Below are 21,772 nucleotides of genomic sequence, written 5' to 3' on the forward strand. Positions count from 1 at the left end.
TGGCCATCAATCAGCCTGCTAACAATGAATAGCAAATTTCTCAACACGAATTTGAACATTTCTAAATCTAAATTAATAAATATGTATTCTCCTTACAGGCTTTTGCATTTGTTCTCAATAAAAGATTTTTTTTTAGGATGCTTAGTTTGAAAGATCATTTTAAAATTTAAAGTGACCTATTAATGTGTAATAAATGCTATGAGACATGAATTTTATGAACGTTCCCCAAATGTTATTTATTTATTTACCTTGGAAAAAGAGAACACTTTTATTATCACAACACATGTAAATTTTAATATTTAATTCATTTAATCATGCATCTATACACATAGTAAAAATTAAAACCATGTGCATTATTTAAAAATATAATCTAAAATGTTTAAATAATTTTTACTGGGCAACTAATGTCTGATTCAATATTTACTTAGATGATTATATTGCCTGCTATTCTCTGTAAATTATATTATGTGTCTTAAAAGAAATTAGCTGTAGCATAAATAATTTAAAAATTCAAGTGTAATCCTACACACATTTGATATTACCAAATTTAATAGATCTCATGAGCCAAACAATAAGCATAGGTATTTGAGATATAAATTATGATTATGTAACTCGAAGTCACATGCAAAATTTGAATTATTATAATAGTGTAAACATGAATAAAATGAATTAGTTTTATACAAAATGATCTCTCAAAAGACAAGTAACAAGTTTAGAAAAAAATTCAAATAGCAGTGACACTGAATTTCTTTTATAAACCATATTAAATTTAGCTTAAAAGCAAGTATTTTCCAGCATTACAAATCCAGAACATCACAGAGAGCCTGCTATGTCTGTCTTCAAATGTGCCCTAAGTCTCCCCATTAAAGTGTGAATTAAGATGCCGGAAAAAATCCCCCCTGGAAGTCATGGACGGTGGGAAAGGCTCTTGACAGAATTCACACACTTGAGGTTTATGGCGTTCCGAGTCTGTACCAGTTAGTACCACTAAGTCAGTGTCTTGGTTAAGAAAGGGCTTCCAAAAGGGCTGCAGGAAACAAACAAAAAACATCTTTTGTTACTTGTATTTAAAATCAACTTACATCGAATTTCAAATCCAAATATTTGAATGACTTTTGTATGAGCTTACATCTGAACTTCCCTATGTAATGTGCAAGAGTCGGCACAACTGAGCTACACACTCCTGAATTCTATCTCTGCAGGTTTAAAAACACTGCAGCTTAACACCAGCCGTCATTAATATTCAGTTATCACATTGGCAATAGTTTTCAAACAATGGCCAATACTTTAGGCTTTATTAAGTTCTGTATTTTCTACTTTACAGTAGGGACCTTAAATTGGAATAATGCATGTACAGGTACACTTTTAGTAAAGGCACTCAAAATACAAATAAACAAATCACATATAATCAGCATTCTGATTTCTTCAAAAAGTTTCTCTTAAACGACTAAAAAAATTATGTCAGTTAAAAATTTGAAATATTAAATCATTCAACAAAATTTAACTTGAGACACATTGTCTTGATTTCCCACTTTGCTTCTGTTTAACAGTTTGGCCTTATTTTTTCTTGAAGATGAATAAAATAAAAACCTGCCAACAGTTGCCAATTAAAGAACTATGGAAAATTGTAACTAAAAAGAATTACCTCCATTGTACTTATTAGTAAACAAAATCTTGTGAATATCTTTTTAAGAAATTTAGAAAAATAGTATATAGAAATTACTTTAATAATATGTACTTAATAAAAAAACATTGATAAAAATTTGCCTTACTTTCCTGAACTGTGTAACCAGATTATTAACAACTGATTCTTTCCTGGACACAGGTAAGTCACCCTGATGTAGCTAAACTGACACAGCTAAATTAAGACAGTCACCTCATAAGCTCATTTAAAGAGACTCCTTTGTGCTCCAATTACTAATATGTTTTTAATGAAACTGCTTAGTTATTGCATGACAGTGTTTATGTCTTAACTTTACCTATTAGCTAAGTATTCACATGAACAGTACTGTTAATCCAAGTATCTGGGTTTCAAGGCTACTTAACAGTGAGCACGGCTGTACAGGGTTCAATATATAAGCTCTGCTTAGGGAGCAAGACACATTCAGGAGTTAGTGCAGACACCTTAGAATGTGGACTCAGTTTATTTTCAGGGGAAGTGATTGCTGCAACAAAACGAGCCATATTTAAAATAAATTTTGTAAAGTTTGTGGCAAAGGAATTTTTTTGTTGACAAATTTTCCTGATGAACGAAAAGCAGTAATAATTATAAATGGAAATTAGTTAAGAGTTGATTAGATTCAAATACTCTAATGCAAAACTGTTGTGGCTAGTAATGAAATTACTACTTTAAAGATTTTTTAAATTAAGATTTATAGAACAGCAAGAAATTAGCCTACAAGTGAGCCAGTTCCTAAACCACGAAAGCCGATCTTCCTCTGACAACTTCCTTCTGAAATCTGACAGTAGCTCTTGGTTCAGATCGGGGCTGTTCTTGGAATTTAATTGGAACCCCAATTACTGACTCAGCAAAAGTAAAAAGAGAAAATCATGAAGAACAAAAATAAGCTGATATATATTTTATCTTTACAGTGAGAACTGAAGTGAAAAATACGTATGTTAGTAATAATTAATATCAAATAAAAACAAAGTAAGTAACCAAAACCTCCTTTCTTACTATTTGTACCCATGAGATTCATCAGTACAAGAGAATGATGTTTAAAAAGACTCCTTTAAATAAGTACTTTTGTGGATGAAAACTGTAATGTAGCCTTTAAGTCAGACCAGTCTCTTCGCTCTCCTGCCAAGCTATCAATGCTCTAACCTTGCGCCCATGTCCCGTGCCAGCTCAACACCAACTCTCTTGCATTTTTAAGCTGAATACTTTCCCATCAAGTTGCAGTCACACAGCAGCTGTGTCTCTCGCTGCAGTATGGAAGTAAATGCACAATGCAGGGTGCCATCTACTGAAACATGAACGCACAGACTGACGAGGAAAAGAACACGCAGGAGAGAGCGGAGGGAGAGTAACAAGCATTAGAACGGGTGCAGTCCACAGCTCCACAGGAACTCTACTCACAAGGAATGAAACTGTTTCATTGTTTCACTGGGCAGCAGTGATGGGAAATAAGGTACAGCACAGAACACAGAGAGTTAATAATTAAGACTTGTCATGACCCCTGGTTTTACCTACTAAAGTCTGACTACTGCTCCGCACATGCTGTTTGAAGGCCTATAACTGCTAAGAATACTTAAAGCCAAAGGACTTTTTTTTTAATGAAAAAAAAAATCAAACATCTGAAAGTTCTAATGAGGATTTTTCCCCCTACAAGCTTCTATTTATTTGAACATTTATATACTTTTCATTTGCAATCAGGAATTAAACAAAACTTATTTTTCTCCCTAACAAAAAGAATCTTTCTGTGAAAGAACCTTAATCTGAGACACAGTGGTAAGACTATAGGTAGACTCATGGGCTATATAAAGCCTTCGTGCTTCACAAACAGAAACAGACATTCAGTTAACTCACTCATACAAGACATTTGAAATAACTCACTATTTGAGAAATGTATTATGATGTCTGTTTAGTGTCAGGTTAGCCACCACCCTCAACCCTGCAGACCTATGCGCTACCCTAACTGAGAATGTGACAAGCAGACTGGAAGGCAGTTTACCCTGAATATTTGGTGCAATTATCTACATATGAAAAATCACATGTTATTATGTGTACGTGTAACGTTTAATATTTGGTTCACATGATCAGACCTAATAAAGCATCCACTAGAATACCGATAGAAAACAAGCATGTAAAATCATGCCATAAACCACGACAGAGCTTTATCATACTCATGGTTAAAATTCATGTCCTTTATTACAGAACTTATATATTTTACTGAAAGCCTCAACTCTGGATAGTCACTAATTTAAAATGGATGTCTGATAACTTAAAAGAGATTCATATCTGTGCACGTATGACAAAATGTGTGTTCACACATAATAAAATATTTGTTAATGCAAAAGAGTTACCTGCTGTGGTCCTCGGACAGCTTTTCCTGGGGAATCCAGTGAGGGAAAAGGTGCATCAGGCGGGTCCTGAAGTGGGAATGTATTTACATAGAACACATTATGGTCTCCAGCTGGCAAACACGGAGCTCTAAGATTTGAGGGTTTTGTTTTGTCAGTTGTTTTAAGGTTTTGTATAGCTGAAGTCATGAGGTCAATTCCCCGAATTTCAAATAAAGTTTCTTCTGTTTTACCAAAGTTTCCTGGGTTGTCTCTGCCTTCCACATTAAATGTATCCTGGCACACAGCCTCGGATGTGTCAGGAATAAGGATGCTCGGTGTCTCTGGAGTGCTATGTAAGAAAGCAGAGTCACTGTCCATGGGAGGAAACTTGACATTGAACTTAGAAAGTGATTCCAAAGAGGTGTCCTCCTCATCTCGGCCCAGTCCTCTTGGTGTAACAGATGCAATGCACGGTGTACCTCTGTTTATACCATCTTTAGCCTGGGGCTTAAATAGCGCTTCTTGTTTATCTGTTTTATCAGTACACTGTATGGGCACAGAGCACTGTGTGTCTGCAGGAAAAGGATACAGAAGGGAAATAGTCACACTCAAATCATTGGAAAAAAGCTGAAACAGCATTAGGCAGAGGACTATTGTTTTTCTATTGGTTTGAATACTAACTGAAGACAACTGGTATTTTTATGTTGGCTCCCATCTTCCATGAGGATAACAGCAGTCCCCTGCAGGTGAATTGAGCACAGCATACAGGCTGCAACTTAACTGCTTTGTCTTCTCCTAGGTCTTCTGCTATAAGCTCTGCATCTTGTTCTCAGTTACACTGCTTTACACTTACAACAATGCTGTAGCATATATATTTACTTTGTAACAGAGCCACAACTGTAAGCTTACATACACACACACATACAATTAGGGCATTTATTATTTACTACATGAATTAGTTAATTCATTTCCCCTAATATCAGTGTGTTATTAAGTATAACTCTAATCAGTTTAATCACTGTCTACAGTCGGTGGTGTCAGTAAGGGTCAGGAAAGAAGAAGACAGTGGAGGCAAAAGAGGCTGACATTCTAGGATGCACTTTAAGGAATTGCATGGGAATATGGCCGGGTGTAGTGACACCTTTGGTCCCAGCACTTAAAAGGCAGAGGCAGGTGATTCTTTGTGAATTCCAGGCTAGCCTGATCTACATAGCAAGTTCAAGGACAGCCAGGGTTATATAGTAAGACATTGTCTCAAAAAAGTAAAAATATATGTATATGTCATTTTCTCATATTTAAAAAGGCCTCTTTAACTAACAAGCAGATGTGAGGTGGGCACCAGAGCTGTGTTAGCTCCTTCATCTAGAAGTTATTTCTCCAACAAGATCTCTAGGTTATAGTCAGATGCTGGCAAAAAGAACTTCTGAGAAACCAGTCAGAGTGACAGGGATCACAGCAAATTAAATGAGATACAAGCTGTTATAGAAAGACAAGAAGTCAGCAAATGCTGGCAGTATGGGAGGAGGCAAGCAAAACAAAAATGGAGACTTAGGAATTCAGAAACTGCCATAGTACTGAACTGAAAAGATGGTTCAGAGATAAGAGTGCATATACTTTCCGGAGTACTGAAGTTCATCCTACATCTCTGGCCTTGACAGGCACCCACATTCATGCAGATACCCACATACACATGATTAAATCTTAAAAAAAAAAACCAAAGGCCACAATGTAATAAAGAGCCAGCAAGAGCTGTTTTCACAGTATCAAAGTAAACCAAACACACACAACAATTATCAAAGCAGAGTCCATGTTTATGATCCTGAGATACTAGAAAAACAAAATTAGGTTCCACCATGCCACTGCAAAAAGCAACTGTGCTTTGTAGTGTATTTGGTTGTTTGTTTTTGTCTTTGTCACAGGGTCTCGTGAAGCTCAGGTCAATCTGGAATTTCTATGGTGTGGGAGGTCCTTCTGTCTTTGTGTTGCTTTCATTGGTTAATGAATAAAGGGACTGCTTTGGGCCTATAGTATATGGGAACAGAGCTAGGTGGGGAAAACTAAACAGAATTCTGGGAGGAGGAAGGCAGAGACAGAGAGATGCCATGGATGCACTGCTAGAGGTAGACGTGCCAAATCTTTGCCAGTAAGCCATTGCCATGTGGCGATATACAGATTAATTAATAGAAATGGGTTAAATTAATATAAGAGTTAGCCAATAAGAAGCTAGAGCTAATGGGCCAAACAGTGATTTACTAAACACAGTTTTTGTGTGATTATTTTGGGACTGGGCGGCTGGGACAAGTGACCCCTTGCAACATTTCTGAATTAGTTGAGGTTAGCACTGGATTCCTGCCCATTCCAACACTACTACCCAAGGGCTGGAATTACAAGTGTGCAGTACTATGCGTGCAGCAATGCATTTTATTCAACAGACAAATTGTCATTAGTGAAGCCATCCATTCACGAATGAAGACTTACCAAGGAGGCAGGCATAAGAGTACAGGGCATACAAAGCACCTTCCACAGTCTGTGTTAGTAGGTGCTCAACAAATGCCAATTTCTTTATATTCTTTTGATCTTTGGGGTTTTATGACACTTCTCTGTTGCCATAGTACATTCTAACACAAAAAGCCTTCTGTTTGGATATGGTGTGCAGTACAATGCCTCCACCTTTCGTTCATTCTGCAAATACACCTACACATCTCCCCCTTTTCTCCCTCAGCCTACCTCATTATGACACCCAGGTTTATCCCAAACTCTCAGTCCCCCCGTCCCAGCCTTGCTAGTGTGGGGGCTACAGGCATTACTATGCGTAGCTCTTCACCTAACTCTTACTTGTCCTTCGCACCTTGACCTAGACACTGATTCTCTGAATGGCTCTCCCATGATGCTTAGGTGTTCTGAGGCCTGAACACTCTTGTATTTGCAAGTAGTTTTCTCTTCCCCCATTAAAGCAAGTTTCTATGACATCAGAAACCACATTCGATTCCCTATTTACCCAGGTGTCTCACCTACTGCCTGGCACACATATGATACTGTATTCTTTTCCTCATAGGATCTAGACTTATAAGCCACATTTACTAGCCATTCTGGCTGTGACTAGGAACAGTGTAGTAAGTAACTGAGACCAAACTCAATTGTTTTGCTGAATTTCTTGACTTTTGAGGTTGACAAAGTCCATTCACTCTCAAGTAGTCACTTTTCTTGGTAGTAGATTTGAGGGTGGCAGGAAATGCTAAGAAACAGGAATAAAATTCAGCAATACCTGAGAAGGAATAACTTCTCAACTGATTTTCAGGAGAACAAGGTAAATGCTTTAGAATCGCAGCTGCTGCTAATGGCAACGGCTATTAACACTGATAGCACTTCCATGTGCCATGCACTGACTGTGGTATGTACATTAATTTACTTAATACTCAAAGTAACGCCAACTCAGGCACTATTATTATCTCTAATTTACATGTGAAGGGATGGATATGGGGAGGTTAATTCCATGGCTACTTCCAAGATTGTGCAGCTAGCAAGTGCTGAATCTGGCACTAGAACCCAGGTAGTCAACTCGAGAGTGTCCTCAAAAACATTACGTTAAATTGAACATGATGGTTTCTACAGAGGATCAAGCTGACAGAACTGTGCTTGGAGTGACTTTCTTACCAGCTGACTTAACCCCTTTCAAAGAAGACAGGGACACATCAATCAGCTGTAATAAGGAAGCAGACATTTTCTTTTGACTAGCTAGTTGATATATGAGCTTTGCCACATTAAATTAATTAGAGTTGATCTGTACATGTGGTAAGAGTAGAAACTAAGAGGCCTATGCCTATCAGAAGTCTGAGCTTAGATAAAGATTAAAGTTCATGAAAATACCTGTTACCCCAATACCACACTGAGGCACACACGCCAGTGAGCATACATGTAGCCTTCACAATTTGTTTCAATAACACTTACTTTTGCATGGAAAACAAGTAAAATGAAAAATTTGAATTTCCAAATTTATATATAAGCTGGTCAGGCTACTTCTGCAAATTATCATGAATACTGACAGAAAAGCTAATGATTATCTATAACCCAATCCTATATTCTTCTTGTCCAGTGGAAAATGAAATGGGACTCTGCTTTTAGACTAGCAACTCTTCACTAGAAAATATTTGCTTAAACATACAGCTCTATCTTGATCCTTTCTCAAGGTTACTACCCTAAGAATGACCAGAAGAGACATGGCAATAAATAACACATGTACTGGAAACCTTGCATGGTGTGTTTCTGTCTTCATTCCTGCCCCTAATATACAGTAAGAGACAGTATAAAGCTATACTGTCAGGGCATAATACTTAACATTTTGTGTTTTGTTTGAACCAAGCAAAGCCTTATTCAATTGAATACAGATCTCACATATTTCAAGGGTAACGATTTACTATTTGTGACACAGTTAATGTAAAGCATAAGAATAATGTTAAGCAGCTTTCGTGAGGAAGAAATTGAAGTTAAACACTCAGTGTTCAGGTTGACAGATACATACTAAGAGTTAGACTTATGCAATTTAAAAATGGTCAAAGTATTAAATAATTGATAATGGGTTATGTTCTCTGCATAACAAAGACTATATCACTATTACAATGTTTTGATAAGATGTTGATGCTCAAAGAGCGTGCTTATGAAGTCTAGACGCAGCTAGCCTATTTCAAGTGAGACTGCTGATTTCTAGTATCTTCAGTTTGTGGAAAAAACCAATTTTCCATGAATGTTACAAACATGAAGATGGAGAAATTAAGAGTACTTTTTGAAAAGATAGGAAGATTGGCAAGCAGGGACACACAAAGTATGTCTATATACAAAGGTTGTTTTCCTGCCCCTCACCATTTACTGGAAATAAATACAGGTAGTGGCAAAAAGAGAACTTCCGCTATCAGTGATTTTAAACGTTATGATGTGAGAGCCACAGAAAAAAACAGGACCTTCAATGAAGGACATGCTAGTCATCATTGTTGCGACATCTCTCAGAGTGAAGACTGTAAATCCTATTACTAGGGAATTGCCTGGAGGATATTCCAAATCACAGGGCACACAGGAACCCATCATTCTAAATGATCACTTTACTTTCTGTTTACTAGTGTGTCCAGATGCTAGACTTAATATGTTCTGATATTTTGTTATTAATATTTAACTGTGAAGCAACTACAAAAATTCCAGTCTGGAGCTTAAACACACACACACACACACACACACACACACACACACACACAACACACAAAACTAACCCAAAAAAGCAACACACACACACACACACACACACACACAGATGTTCCTAGGTGGCATTTTATACTCAGTTTTTATTTTGTGCCGCCAAGAGAAGCGGGTCTCAGGAAATGTGCACTCCACATTTTCATTCTTCAACTAGACCATCAGAAACTCTAAGTACTGTTTGATGACATTTCGGGCAGAACTTGGTTATAAACAAGGGAGATGTTATAATTTTAGTCAGTTCAGATATAGTAGTGTTGCTTTAGGGTCACTTACTGACATGTGAGTTAATGTCTAAAATGACCCCCAAATTAAAAAAATATAGAGATGTATCCTATATTTTGAAGCTTCCCATTAAGCTGACTGGTAATTAGGCTATTCACTTAAGTCTATACAGTACCATATGTAATAAAAAACAGTGAAAAAGCAAAAATTCTACAACGTACAGCATAGAATTTAATAGCATATATATGTTTAACCATAAGGGGCAAGATGCAGAGTATTAGCCTTTCATAAGAATTTGGAATTATTTTTATACTAAAAATTAAATTATTTCAACCAGTACAATTAAAATTACTATAAGATAAATTAAATCTTACCAGTTGCAATATCTGGTATATTAAGTTTGCTTAAGTGGTCTTTCTGTGCTTTTGCTAGCAAGCATATCCTATGAAATTCTTCCTTAAGGTCCCAGAAAGTCTTCTCTATATTATCCCTAAAAACAAATCAATATTTTAAAATGTAAGGTTATAAATTAAAATGATTTTTTATTGTAATTAAATATATACAGCATATTTTTATGGGTATCAGAATTATAGAAAGGTTAAATGTTAAAAATAAAATTTAAATTTGTAGAAGATATGCTAAAAGCAATTCTAATATTTAAAAAGCTAGGCACAAAACAAATGATAAAAGGTCTGGTTCATTTGCCCTGCATGTTAGTGTATCTACCCCTTCATATGTCACACAGATGTTCTCCATAAGCATCATGAATAGAGTATTAATTACTCTTCACTCTGGCTCACATCCGGATTCATCACACCCAACAATCCGGCCACGACACAGGCTGAATAGGACTTCGAGAGAAGTCAGCTTTCAGATCTAGTTCTACTGTAACCATATGATGCAGTCAGGTCAGCTTAACATGAGGTCCACTTCAGGGGTTAACAACTAGTTTTTCTTTTACAATCGCTAAAAATTTTAAAAACATACAAAATACTGCATATTTAATTTAAGTCTTGAGTTGGCAAATGTTCTAGAAGCACCTCTGCTGATGTGAAGGGAGGCTGAGGTCCGCTGTGGGCTCTTTTCCAGAAGAAACTTGTCTTCTCCCCTTAGGAGGAAAAGAAATGATCACTTTACATGCTTCCAAACTCAAACGGGAAAACACAATACAGCATTCACCTAATTAAAACCAATCACATTAATGTGTGTGTGCTCTCTCACACATACTACAAGAGGTTTTGTGTATCCATAAAAACACAATAGGTTCTTTTTTCTTTAAATGAGATCCAGGGAAATGAAAACTGAAAAAAAAAATAATACAAAGAATTTTCAGTCATTTCTTTGATTATTGTCTCTACTAATGGTAATTAAAGAAATTTTTCATATTCAGTTAATCAAAATTACTCTAATCACCAAGCACTTCAATGCCCAGGAATTTAGGGGCAAAATATTTCTGACACTTTGTCCTTTGGTATTTATTAATAATGGCCTATATGTGTAAATCAATGCCCTTGTCTTTTGTTATAGTTTTTTAAAATAAGAAATGAAACTGTAACACAAGAAGTAACCAAACTACAGCTCCTGCTTTATCTAATAAGCATCTAAAAGGCTTATAAAGATAATGCATTATGTATTTGAGCTGTTTGGATACAAGTCCTTGCCTTTCACTCCCACCTTGTGGCCTACACTGGTATTACACAACTTCTGACACTGAAAATTGATAACCACAGAACATATTGTAGTCATGTATTCTATGGCTCAGAGTTAAAAATACACAAAACCTCATATCTGGTAAGCTCTTTGTGCTTTCTGAAGCCATAAGCCAATAAATTCTGAAATCTAAAGAAGTCCTAATATTATATACTCATAAATTATAATTTAGCACAAACTGTATAATTCTTAAATTCAAATTCAAACCATTTTTACATTTATTTATTTTGTGTGTGCATGCAGGAACAACTGGCAGGAGTCTGTTCTCTCTCTGCCATCTGGGTCCTAGGAAATGAATTCAGGTCTGCATGTTCAGCAGCAAGTGCGTGTACTCACTGGGCCATCTTGCCAGCCCGATCTTGAGTAACTTTTGGTTTTATTCAATTAATGTCACCGCTAGTTATTAGCAAAATAACAATTAATTTTTATTATTTTTAATGAAATGTAGGTGTGTGCATATCTGTGTGCATAAGTGCGGGTGCTCATGGAAGTCAGAGGCTGGGCCATGAAGTCCCCTATGACAAAACTAGCACCATATTATCCAGTGTACTGTAACAAAGTCAAAGGAGATGTACATTATAACAAAAATGCTTATTAAATTATAATTTAATATTAGATTATAAAAAGAGATTATAATTAATGAAACAAATTCCTTTTGAAAACTGCCACTAGAAATCTGCAGTAACTATTTTATTAGGAACCAGAAAGAGCAAAAACAATGTTTAACCTGAAATTGAAGATAAATTACAGTAAGTGGTTAATGATAATACCTTACTTTCCAAACACTGATTTTTATATAACTAAGAGCGACCATTTCTGAGGTCAGAAGAGTATTAAAAACCAACTGGGACTGGCTGGGAAGGGGTGAAACAATAGATAATAGAAGAAGGATCAATTTTTGTTTGGCTTAGAAAATATTGGTGCCAACCTTCTGAGATGTCTAAATTTGATAACCTGAAAAAATCATTGGGTTACTCGCAGGGGCAAAGGGGGGGAGGTTACTCAGGAAACTCAGGAATGTCTATTAAATATCTAAAAATGAAATCTTTTAGTTTCGGATAAAAATATACAGCTTTGTTTTTATATATATATATATATATATAGTTTTGTTCTTCCTACTAATAAAGAAAAGGCATTGCTATACAGAGCAGTACACTGCAATTTCTGCCGTTCACTCTACATCTCTTACTATGCAGCAAGTGCACAGTTTTCTCTTGGAAACAGGCCTGGAACTCACTGTGCAGTCTGTGAGCTCATCCATCCTGTGTTAGCCTCCAGAGTGCCGGGGTTACGGTTGTGTGCCGCCACCTCCAGCCCTCCTCTGAAAGGAAGTTAACACTAGACAAGCATAACTGGTATTTTTCCTTTGATTCTCAAATATTACTAAGTGGATTTTACACTGTAGGAAGCTGACATTATCATAACTTCAAGTAAGAAAGCAAGAGAGATCTGAACATTTTAAGAGATTTTATGTGTCAAGCCACTCAACAGATGACTGTATTCTGAGGCATAAGATACACAACAGCACCAACTCTTCCCAGCGCATGGTGGAGGACGGTCCACACGTCTCCGCCACGCTCCCATCTGCAGCTGAGGATGTGAAGTGGTCCTGAAATGTCCTTGTGTGCGGACTGGGACAATCTTAGTGTCAACCTTAGCTTTTCATAGGTAGATATCAGAGTCAGAGTATTTGGTAATCCTAAAAGAAGAAAAAGAAAGCTGCAGTTGCTAGTCCATTACTCCAAAATCTATTTTATTCTTCTTCATGTGCAGATAACGGAAAATTGGGCTAGACATGTCGCTCAATGACAAAGCAATGCTTAGCAAGCCCAAGACCTGAGGTGTGTGCCTAGCACTGTAAAAAAACACAAAAAGGTAACTGTGTTGCCTTTCAGAAAGTACTAGATATCAGCCCCTTTCAAGAAAGAAATGTAAACTGAGCCAGGCCTATAATTGTAGCACTTGGGAAGCTGGGGCAGGAGAATCTCAATTCAAGGCTAACCTAGACCACCTACATAGAGACCGCAGAGTAACATGACCAGGCATTGCTAAGTATGTCACTGAGAGCTTATCAAGATCCTCCTGCCTCAGCTTCCCAAGTGCTAGGATTATAGGCATGGCTCAGTTTACATTTTGAGACAAGTCTTATCTTTGTTATAGCTGATATAGAAAGTGGAAGTATTTGTATATTTTCTTATATTTAAGTAACCTAAACCTTTATTTTATTTTATTTTTACTAATTTATTGTTGGGAATTGAGCCCATGACTTCAAAACATCGAGGCAAGTACTTTCCCACCAGTGAGCTATACCTGCAGCCCTAGGAGACTAATTTAAATAAAGGGGGTAAGTTCGCAGTGACATACATAGCAGAGCCTGTCATGTTAGGACAGTTTGCACGAAGTGTTCCTTCTAAACTTTAGATGGGATCCTTGCATGCAAAAATGTTTACTTTTAGGTGCTTGGGCAACTCAGTTGAGTCAGTACCAATTCATATAATTCCTGAATTATGTTCAAGAAGATTGTTCTTTTAAAACAAAAAAGAGAACTACACTTTCTTTTTGGTGATTTTTTTTTTTTGAGACAGGGCTTCTCTATGTAGCAGTGACTGTCCTCGAACTCCTGCTGTAGACAGACTGGCCTTGAAATCACAGAGATCTGCCTGCCTCTGTTTCCTGAATGCTGGATCAAGGCGTGATTTTAAGAAAATGGCCAACTAGAACTGGCTGTGTGGATCGGGCTGGTCTTCAATTCCCAGGGCCCCTTCTGACTAAGCGTCCTGAGCACAGGGAGTATAGGCCCACGCAGGAGAGCTACTTTTACTCTGAGCAATGTAAATCAAGAAACCCACCAAGCGGGGAGAAAAGGTTGATAAAGGGTGATAAACTGTGAAGCTACAAATGTGAGCTGGGGAAAAGGAAACATGAGTTATGGAAAAAGAAGCAGAAAGCAAGGGATTCACGTTCATGTAGATTTTTTTAGAATTTAAAGAATTAAATATTAAAAGACCAACTGAGGCTGGATATTTCCATATGAGCTTCAGATATAGTGAAACAAAATTCTTGGCGATATCAAGTATCAGGTTTAACTGAACTAAGGAGAAAGCAAAAACAAGAGAAGACTCAGAAAATAGGACCAGAAAAAAAGTACAGGAATGAGATAAGTATAAAAATAGGGAATTGTAATTGATCTGAACAGATTTATATACATGTAAAATCTATGAGGAGCAAACTACTAGGAGCTTGGTCTGCTGCGCACAAGACAGTGTGTGAGGCAAATCCACTGCCAGCGTGGGAACAACTCCAGGGCAAAACGGGATTCATCCCAGGGTTTTGAAGGAAATAGCGAGTTTTATAAACAATATATAAAAAAATTAAACACCCTAATTACTTCCAAGTTCTTTACAGGATTCTGGTTTAATATAAATCCACCAAAAATATCTATCAATTCAATGATACTTTTAAAAAGTTAAAAATACTTCATCTGTATATAACCATTATGACTTTAAATCTACTAACATCACGTTGAAGAGTAATATTTTTCTATTACCCTGTCTTTTAAGCCCTTTTCTTTTCATTACATTCTACATATATCTTTCTGAATTTACTTTGTTAAAAAGTATTTTATTATTTTATATGAATGGGTTTTGCCTGTATGTGTGTCTGTGTACTACATCCATGCTTGGTACCTTTGGAGGCCAGGAGAGAACACTGGATCTCCTCAAACTAGAATTACAAGTGAGTTGTGACCTGCCATGTGGTTGTTGGAGGATCAAACCCAGTTTCTCTGGAAGAGACTATGCTCTCAAGTGCACAGTCCCTTAATTTACATTCTTAAAAAGTATAAATATTTATTTCTGGGGGTGAATTCTCATGCAAAATAGAAACCACATATTTTAAGTAGCCATTTTAAATATGATTTTTCATACCACTCTCCCAAATGCTCCCTTTAAACTTAATTGATCTAGGAAAACTCTTTACCTGTAATTTAATGTACACAGTATTCCTATGATCAATCTTTATTGTCCCCAGCACCCCGGCCGCCTGCTAGCTTATGCCTCGAAATAATTACATGGACACTGTATTCTTTTAAACACTGCTTGGCCCATTAACTCTAGCCCTTACAGGCTAATTCTCATATCCCAATCAACCCATCTCTAATAATCTGTGTAGCATCAGTCTTACCGGGAAAGATTCTAGCCTACATCCATCCTGGGTCTGAGCTTCATGGCTGTCTACCTCAGAGAGCAGAGCTATCGCATCTGCCCGGGAGAGGGGAGCATGGCGTCTCTAAGCTCACTTCCTCTTCCTCCCAGCATTCTGTTTTGTTTACTCCTCTCACCTATGTTTTAACCTACGAGGGCCAGCCAAGCAGTTTCTTTATTTTTTAACCAATGACCTTCCTCCATCAACCATGAAAACACAATTCTGAGTATGTCGATGAGTGTGTTTCCAGAAAAGTAAGGAAAGACTTGACTTAAATGTGCCTCCCACCTCACGGGCTGAGATCAGAGATGATCAAAACAGGAGAACAAAGTGCCTGCATTCATTGCTCCTTGCTTCCTGAGTGCATACGTAGCTGACTGGCACCAGGCATGCATGTGGTGCACATACGTACATGCAGGCAAAACACACACACACATAATAAAAAACCGATACCATGAGTTTTAAAGACCTGACTCTATTATTTTGTGAATTCAGTTTTAAAAAAATGTGAAATGATCTCATTAGGTAGCTGTAGAAGAAATAAAAAAACTCAGTTGATGTTTTATTCTATTGCCAATGGAAAATGTAGATTAGATGTTAATATTCTCCATATTTTTATATTTCTTTTTTTATTTGGACAATTGAAAACTTTGACATAGTAATAAAAGATGCCAACTCTTTTGGTAGCAATAGTATTCATTTTTGTATCTTACATTTAATAAAACCATACTCAAAATACAAAATAAAAAACCTTTAAAAAAATTAAAAAGAGCCGGGCATTGGTGGTGCACGCCTTTAATCCCAGCACTCGGGAGGCAGAGACAGGCAGATCTCTGTGAGTTCGAGGCCAGCCTGGTCTACAAGAGCTAGTTCCAGGACAGGAACCAAAAGCTAGGGAGAAACCCTGTCTCGAAAAATCGAAAAACAAAACAAAACAAAAAGTTTAAAAAGAATATGGAAATATGACTAATGGCAAAGAAAAAAATCTTTCAGTGTGAGTCTGCTGTCATAACATAGCAAGTCTGCCTAGTAAGCAGGAGAGTTCAGAGTATAATATATTAGGTGGAAATGACAACTTAGGTGATCTGCCCTCTCCACCTCTATATTTTAGCAATGTCACTGAAGGGATTATAAGGCCCATTAAAAAAAAGTCAAAATACCACATTAGGAAAAATGCTGGAGATCCTGTGGTTAAACAAAGCTAACTGGCTTTTTGATCCACATAGAGTCTCTCTCTCTAAAACATTTATTACATTAATTTATACATGTATGTGTGATGAGTGAGACTTGTGCATGCCTACCAGGGCAATCTTCTTTCACCAAGTGGGTCCCCAGGATCAAACTCGAGTCATAGACTTGGTGGAAGTACCACTGAGCGACCCTGCTGTCCCACTACATGCATTCTTAAATCCAGGATTGCGTATACTAAGCAAGTACTCTACCCTGAGCTAAATACGCCTTGTCTCCACAAAACTACTAGATTACAGTAAAAAGGTAAAAATCAGCATTTGCTATGTATATAGATAAGTAACTTGTAGAAGAATGTGAATAAAATAGTTCCACACTAGCTCAGAATTGGGTATAATGAAGTTGTTTTTTTTTTTTTTTTTTTTTTTTAAGGAGGGACTCACAGATCACAGTCCTCTGAACAGGCAACAGGAACTGAATCCAGCAGCCAGGTGAGAGAGGAGAAAGAGAGGAGGCATGCGAACGCACACCTTTTTGGTACCCAAGGCCATGCCCAACCTGTTCCGGCCTCTCAAAGGCCACTGGCTGAAGGAGGTACCAAGTAGTAACTGGAAACAATTTGTAAGTATGACTTAATATATAAAAATTATCCAATAAGCTGGGCAATGGTGGCGCACGCCTTTAATCCCAGCACTCGGGAGGCAGAGGCAGGCGGATCTCTGTGAGTTCGAGACCAGCCTGGTCTACAGAGCTAGTTCCAGTACAGGCTCCAAAGCCACAGAGAAATCCTGTCTCGAAAAATCAAAAAAAAAAAAAAAATCCAATAAATGTGAAAAGGAACTATGAGACATTATTGTGATCTTCATGCATTCTTTTGTTTGTTTTGTATTTTGAGAGAGGGTTTCTCTGTATAACAGCCCCAACTGTCCTGGAACTAGCTCCTGTAGACCAGGTTGGCCTCAAACTCACAGAGATCTGCCTGCCTCTGCTTCTCGAGGGCTGGGACTAAAGGCAAGCGCCACCACCACCTGGCATCTTCACGTACTCTTAAAGTTGATGAAATGCTAGAATCTTCTTAGTATTTCTCTAAGAGGAAATTGCAATCTGTCTTAACCAGTGAATCTCAACACAGAATTCAGGACCCCTGTGAATCCTAGGATCCTTTCAAGATATCTGCAATTGGAGAGACACGTCTGTCACAGGCTTGTGTGTCCTTGTACATGTCAAGAATTCAAGCTCTGACTATTCTTTATTTGGGCATTTTTCAGGACTATGTTTACAGACAGTCAACTTTAAAGACCAGAAGTTCCCCAAAGATCCAGCTGAATTGGTGCTTGTTGTAAAGTGCAGGACTCCCGAAGCTAAATGTTCCTTTCCACCAACATAACCACAAGCATCCATGCAGGCTCTCCTATGTAAACCTCCTCCTGCCCAGGTGAGAACAAGGCAAATGCATTCTTGCTGTTTGCTACTTTACAGCTAATAAAGACACCTTTCTCTACCATGGTCTATGATTTCTTTTGGCAGCTGCAAAATGGTTAGTGATTAAACTCACATGATGCCATCCATTAGCTAAACTATTTTCACAACAGCATTAAGATGTATGTGCAGTGTTTACCGAACTGGCACCTACACTGACGGCACTGCAGCAACTGTGAGAGAACCTGCTGACGTTCTCTTCAAGTGCAAGGGTTGTCTTGGGGGAAAAACTTGTGTAATGTTTGAGTTACAAGCTGAACTAGTCACTTTTTTTTAATAGAATGCTATTTTCACTTCAAAGAATGAATGACATGCAGGCTATGGTTATTCAGACATTTTCTCAAAAGCAAATGAAGCTAGCCTGTCACTTTAAGGAAAACAAGTGACAAGACTTGTTGCCAATAATAAAATTTGAGCTTTCAAGTGAGAATTAAAATTTGGAAAAGTTGTACCTGTTATAGTAAGTTTGACAGCTGCCCAATAGCTAAAGGTTTCTGTGGTGTGCTTGACGATTATATTAAATTTTATTTTTAAATATCTAATAAGTCAACCCTTAGAAGATCTATAATCTATACAGTTCAGTAAATCAATATTCCCCAAAGGCTAGCTCATTATAAAACCATTTGAGTAAAAAGATAGTCAAAATGTAAGACAGACCACTGGCTTTTAAGTAGGTGAGAAGTTCACTGAAGTGGCTTCAGATGTTTAAGAAAATGGTGAGATAGCAGAGCAGGTAACCTGACTACTGGATTTGATCCAGATTCCTGCATGTTCTTCTCTGACCTCCACATGTGTACCATGGGGTGTGTGCACACACATGCCTGTAGTAATAGAAGCGGCGGGGCTGCGTCCCCAACACCCCAGCTGCCTGCTCGGCTAGCTTATGCCCGAAATAACAACACACAAACTGTATTCATTTAATCACTGCTTGGCCCTTTAGCTCTAGCCCTTACTGGCTAATTCTGATATCCCAATCAACCCATCTCTAATAAACTGTGAGCACCGGTCTTACCGGGAAAGACTCAGCATGTCTGACCTGGCGGCGTCTGCTCCCGAGAGGAGAGATGTGGAGTCTGAGCTCACTTCCTCTTCCTCCCGGCATTCTGTTCTGTTTACTCCACCTACCTATGTCCTAACCAATAAAATAGGCCAAGGCAGTTCCTTTATTAGTCAATGACCTTCCTCCATCACATGCCAACAAAATTTAAAAAAAAAAAAAGGAACTGCCTCTTACCAACATTGGTGCATTATCAAAGAACAATACCCACAACAGTTAAAAGCTTTCCTGTACAACTATGTTGTGTACATGAGACTGGATTCTTAGCATATAATTTAAGGAAGAAAACATAAAACAAAACTAAAATACGACAAATTGAATGTAGATGTATTCTATAACATTGAAAAATAATACCTTCAAACTAGATGTGAAGAGCTTTTAGGATGACTGAATTTAACACAACAGCAAGAGAAACTAGATTGTGTTGCTGGGGTGGGTGGGATGGGGATGCTGTTCCTTACCTACTGAGGTTGTGAGAGGAAACAGTCTTTTCATGTTTTAGCACGAGAAACCAAGGCAGGAAAGAGTATGCCAATTCCATTGTGCAGGCTTTACAATTAAAAAGGGGAAGGGGGGTGATGTGATGATGTGGGAGTGTCATATATCAATCTGTTGATTTCATTGGTTACGCAATAAAGAAACTGCTTGGCTGGCCCTCATAGGTTAAAACATAGGTGGGAGGAGTAAACAGAACAGAATGCTGGGAGGAAGAGGAAGTGAGCTCAGACTCAACAGCTCTCCTCTCAGGGGCAGACGCCTCTGAGAGACGCCATGCCCCGCTTCCGGGCAGACACACGCTATGAAGCTCTGACCCATGATGGATGTAGGCTAGAATCTTCCTGGTAAGACCGGTGCTCACAGATTATTAGAGATGGGTTGATCGGGATATCAGAATTAGCCAGTAAGGGCTAGAGCTAAAGGGCCAAGCAGTGTTTAAAAGAATACAGTTTCCATGTAATTATTTCGGGGCATAAGCTAGAGCTAGCCATGCGGGCGGCTGGGTGCCGGGGACGCAGCCCCGCCGCTCCTATTACAACAATGTGAAAAAGGGACAATTTGGGGGCATAAGGAGAGAAAAGAAAGCCACACTAACATATTCAAATTTGCTTAAATGTTAGACAGAAGATGTCACTTCTCATTTTCTTTTTCTAAAAATTATTATATATGTGTATATATTTGCATGTATATAATACTAATTTAAATTTAAAGAACTTATTAAAAAGCTTTAGCTATCAACATTTTTCTTAAAATTTATGATATTTAATTCTGTAACTCTAGAAAAAAAACTTTGAACTGAATAAAAATAAAACTGGTTCTACCCTTAGAATGAGACATTTGCTTCCACTGAAAAGGCAAGGATTCTCTAACACAGTACACAAAAAAAACACATCTTTCTTCAGTTTTCCATAAGCACCAAGATGGTATGTACCATCATTTATCAAATCCAGCTACCATTTCTAGATAATAAAAGAGGGGAAGACAAAGATGAGCATTAATAGGACACTGAGGGTTTTTTTTTATTTTTTTTTTAAGACAGGGTTTCTCTTTGTAACATTGGCTGTCCTAGAAGTAATTCTGTAGGACCAGGCTGGCCTTGAACTCATAGGAATATGTCTGCCTCTGATTCCTAAGTGCTGGGATCAAAGGTGTGTGCAGCCACCACTGCTTGGCTGACAATATTTTTAACATTTGAATAACTGTCAATTTTATTGCAATCTCTTCTCTTAGAAAGCTTATGTATAGCACTATGCTTCGACAAAATAATTCAGATCTAACTTTATGATGGAAATCACTTGGTAATTAATGTCTTGTTGAAAAGTTTGAATTTTAAGTTTTGTTTAAATGCTAAATAGTATGTCTGCCATCTATCTGTATGTTATGCTCTCTAGATACAAAACCTGGACTATAATATATAGCAACTTAAACAAAAAAGGCAGTTTAAGAGACTTGCAACAGAAAACGTTTCTAAAGTACTGAAGGAAGGTATGGGGCCCAGTACTTAGATATATATCCTACTTTGGAGATCAACCAGGAGTTCAGAGTATATAAATGCATACAACACAAGCATGAAGATGCCACTCAAGACCTAGACCTGCCTAGTGAATGTTATAGGAGGTTGCCTGTTTGTTTCCCGGCTGCCCAGCAGCTCAATCCTGAAATAATCACACAGAAACTATATTATTTAAAACACTGCTTGGCCCATTAGCTCTAGCTTCTTATTGGCTACTCTTACCTCTTAATTTAACCCATTTCTATTAATTTGTGTATCACCACATGGCTGTGGCTTACCGGGTAAAGTTCCAGTGTCTATCTCTGGTGGGGATACATGGCTTCTCACTGATTCCACCTCTCTTCCTTCCAGCATTCAGTTTAGTTTTCCCCACCTATCTGAGTTCTACCCCATCAACAGGCGAAGGCAGTTTCTTTATTCACCAATGATATTTACAGCATACAGAGGGGAATCTCACATCAATCTAAGATTCTATAAACTACAGAAGGCCAGAAAGCTTACTGGTGTTCAACTTTACACCCTTGCCAAAACTGTCCATCATAAAAACTGAAGCAATATGTGCTAGTTGGCTTTTGTCAACCTGATACAAACTGGAGTCCCTGAGAAGAGGGAATCTAGATTAAGCAAGTGCCTCCGTTAGTTTGGCTTATAGG

General features: G+C 37.7%; 1 protein-coding gene across 3 annotated transcripts in view; it reads right to left on the bottom strand.

Annotated features, from left to right (window-relative positions):
• Positions 1-216: 216 nt before the first annotated feature.
• The window catches only part of Tank (TRAF family member associated NFKB activator), a 79,281-nt gene continuing 57,725 nt past the window's right edge, over positions 217-21,772 (bottom strand). For all 3 annotated transcript variants that reach the window (XM_075985055.1, XM_075985054.1, XM_075985056.1), the window contains exons 5-8: positions 10,512-10,579; positions 9,846-9,961; positions 4,027-4,577; positions 217-1,027 (exon numbers count right to left, since the gene is read on the bottom strand). In XM_075985055.1, coding sequence (XP_075841170.1) covers positions 851-1,027; positions 4,027-4,577; positions 9,846-9,961; positions 10,512-10,579 — 912 coding nt within the window. In that variant the 3' untranslated portion in view covers positions 217-850. The remainder of the gene's footprint in view (positions 1,028-4,026; positions 4,578-9,845; positions 9,962-10,511; positions 10,580-21,772) is intronic.

Source organism: Microtus pennsylvanicus, chromosome 9, assembly GCF_037038515.1.
Source record: "Microtus pennsylvanicus isolate mMicPen1 chromosome 9, mMicPen1.hap1, whole genome shotgun sequence".
Lineage (NCBI taxonomy): Eukaryota > Metazoa > Chordata > Mammalia > Rodentia > Cricetidae > Microtus > Microtus pennsylvanicus.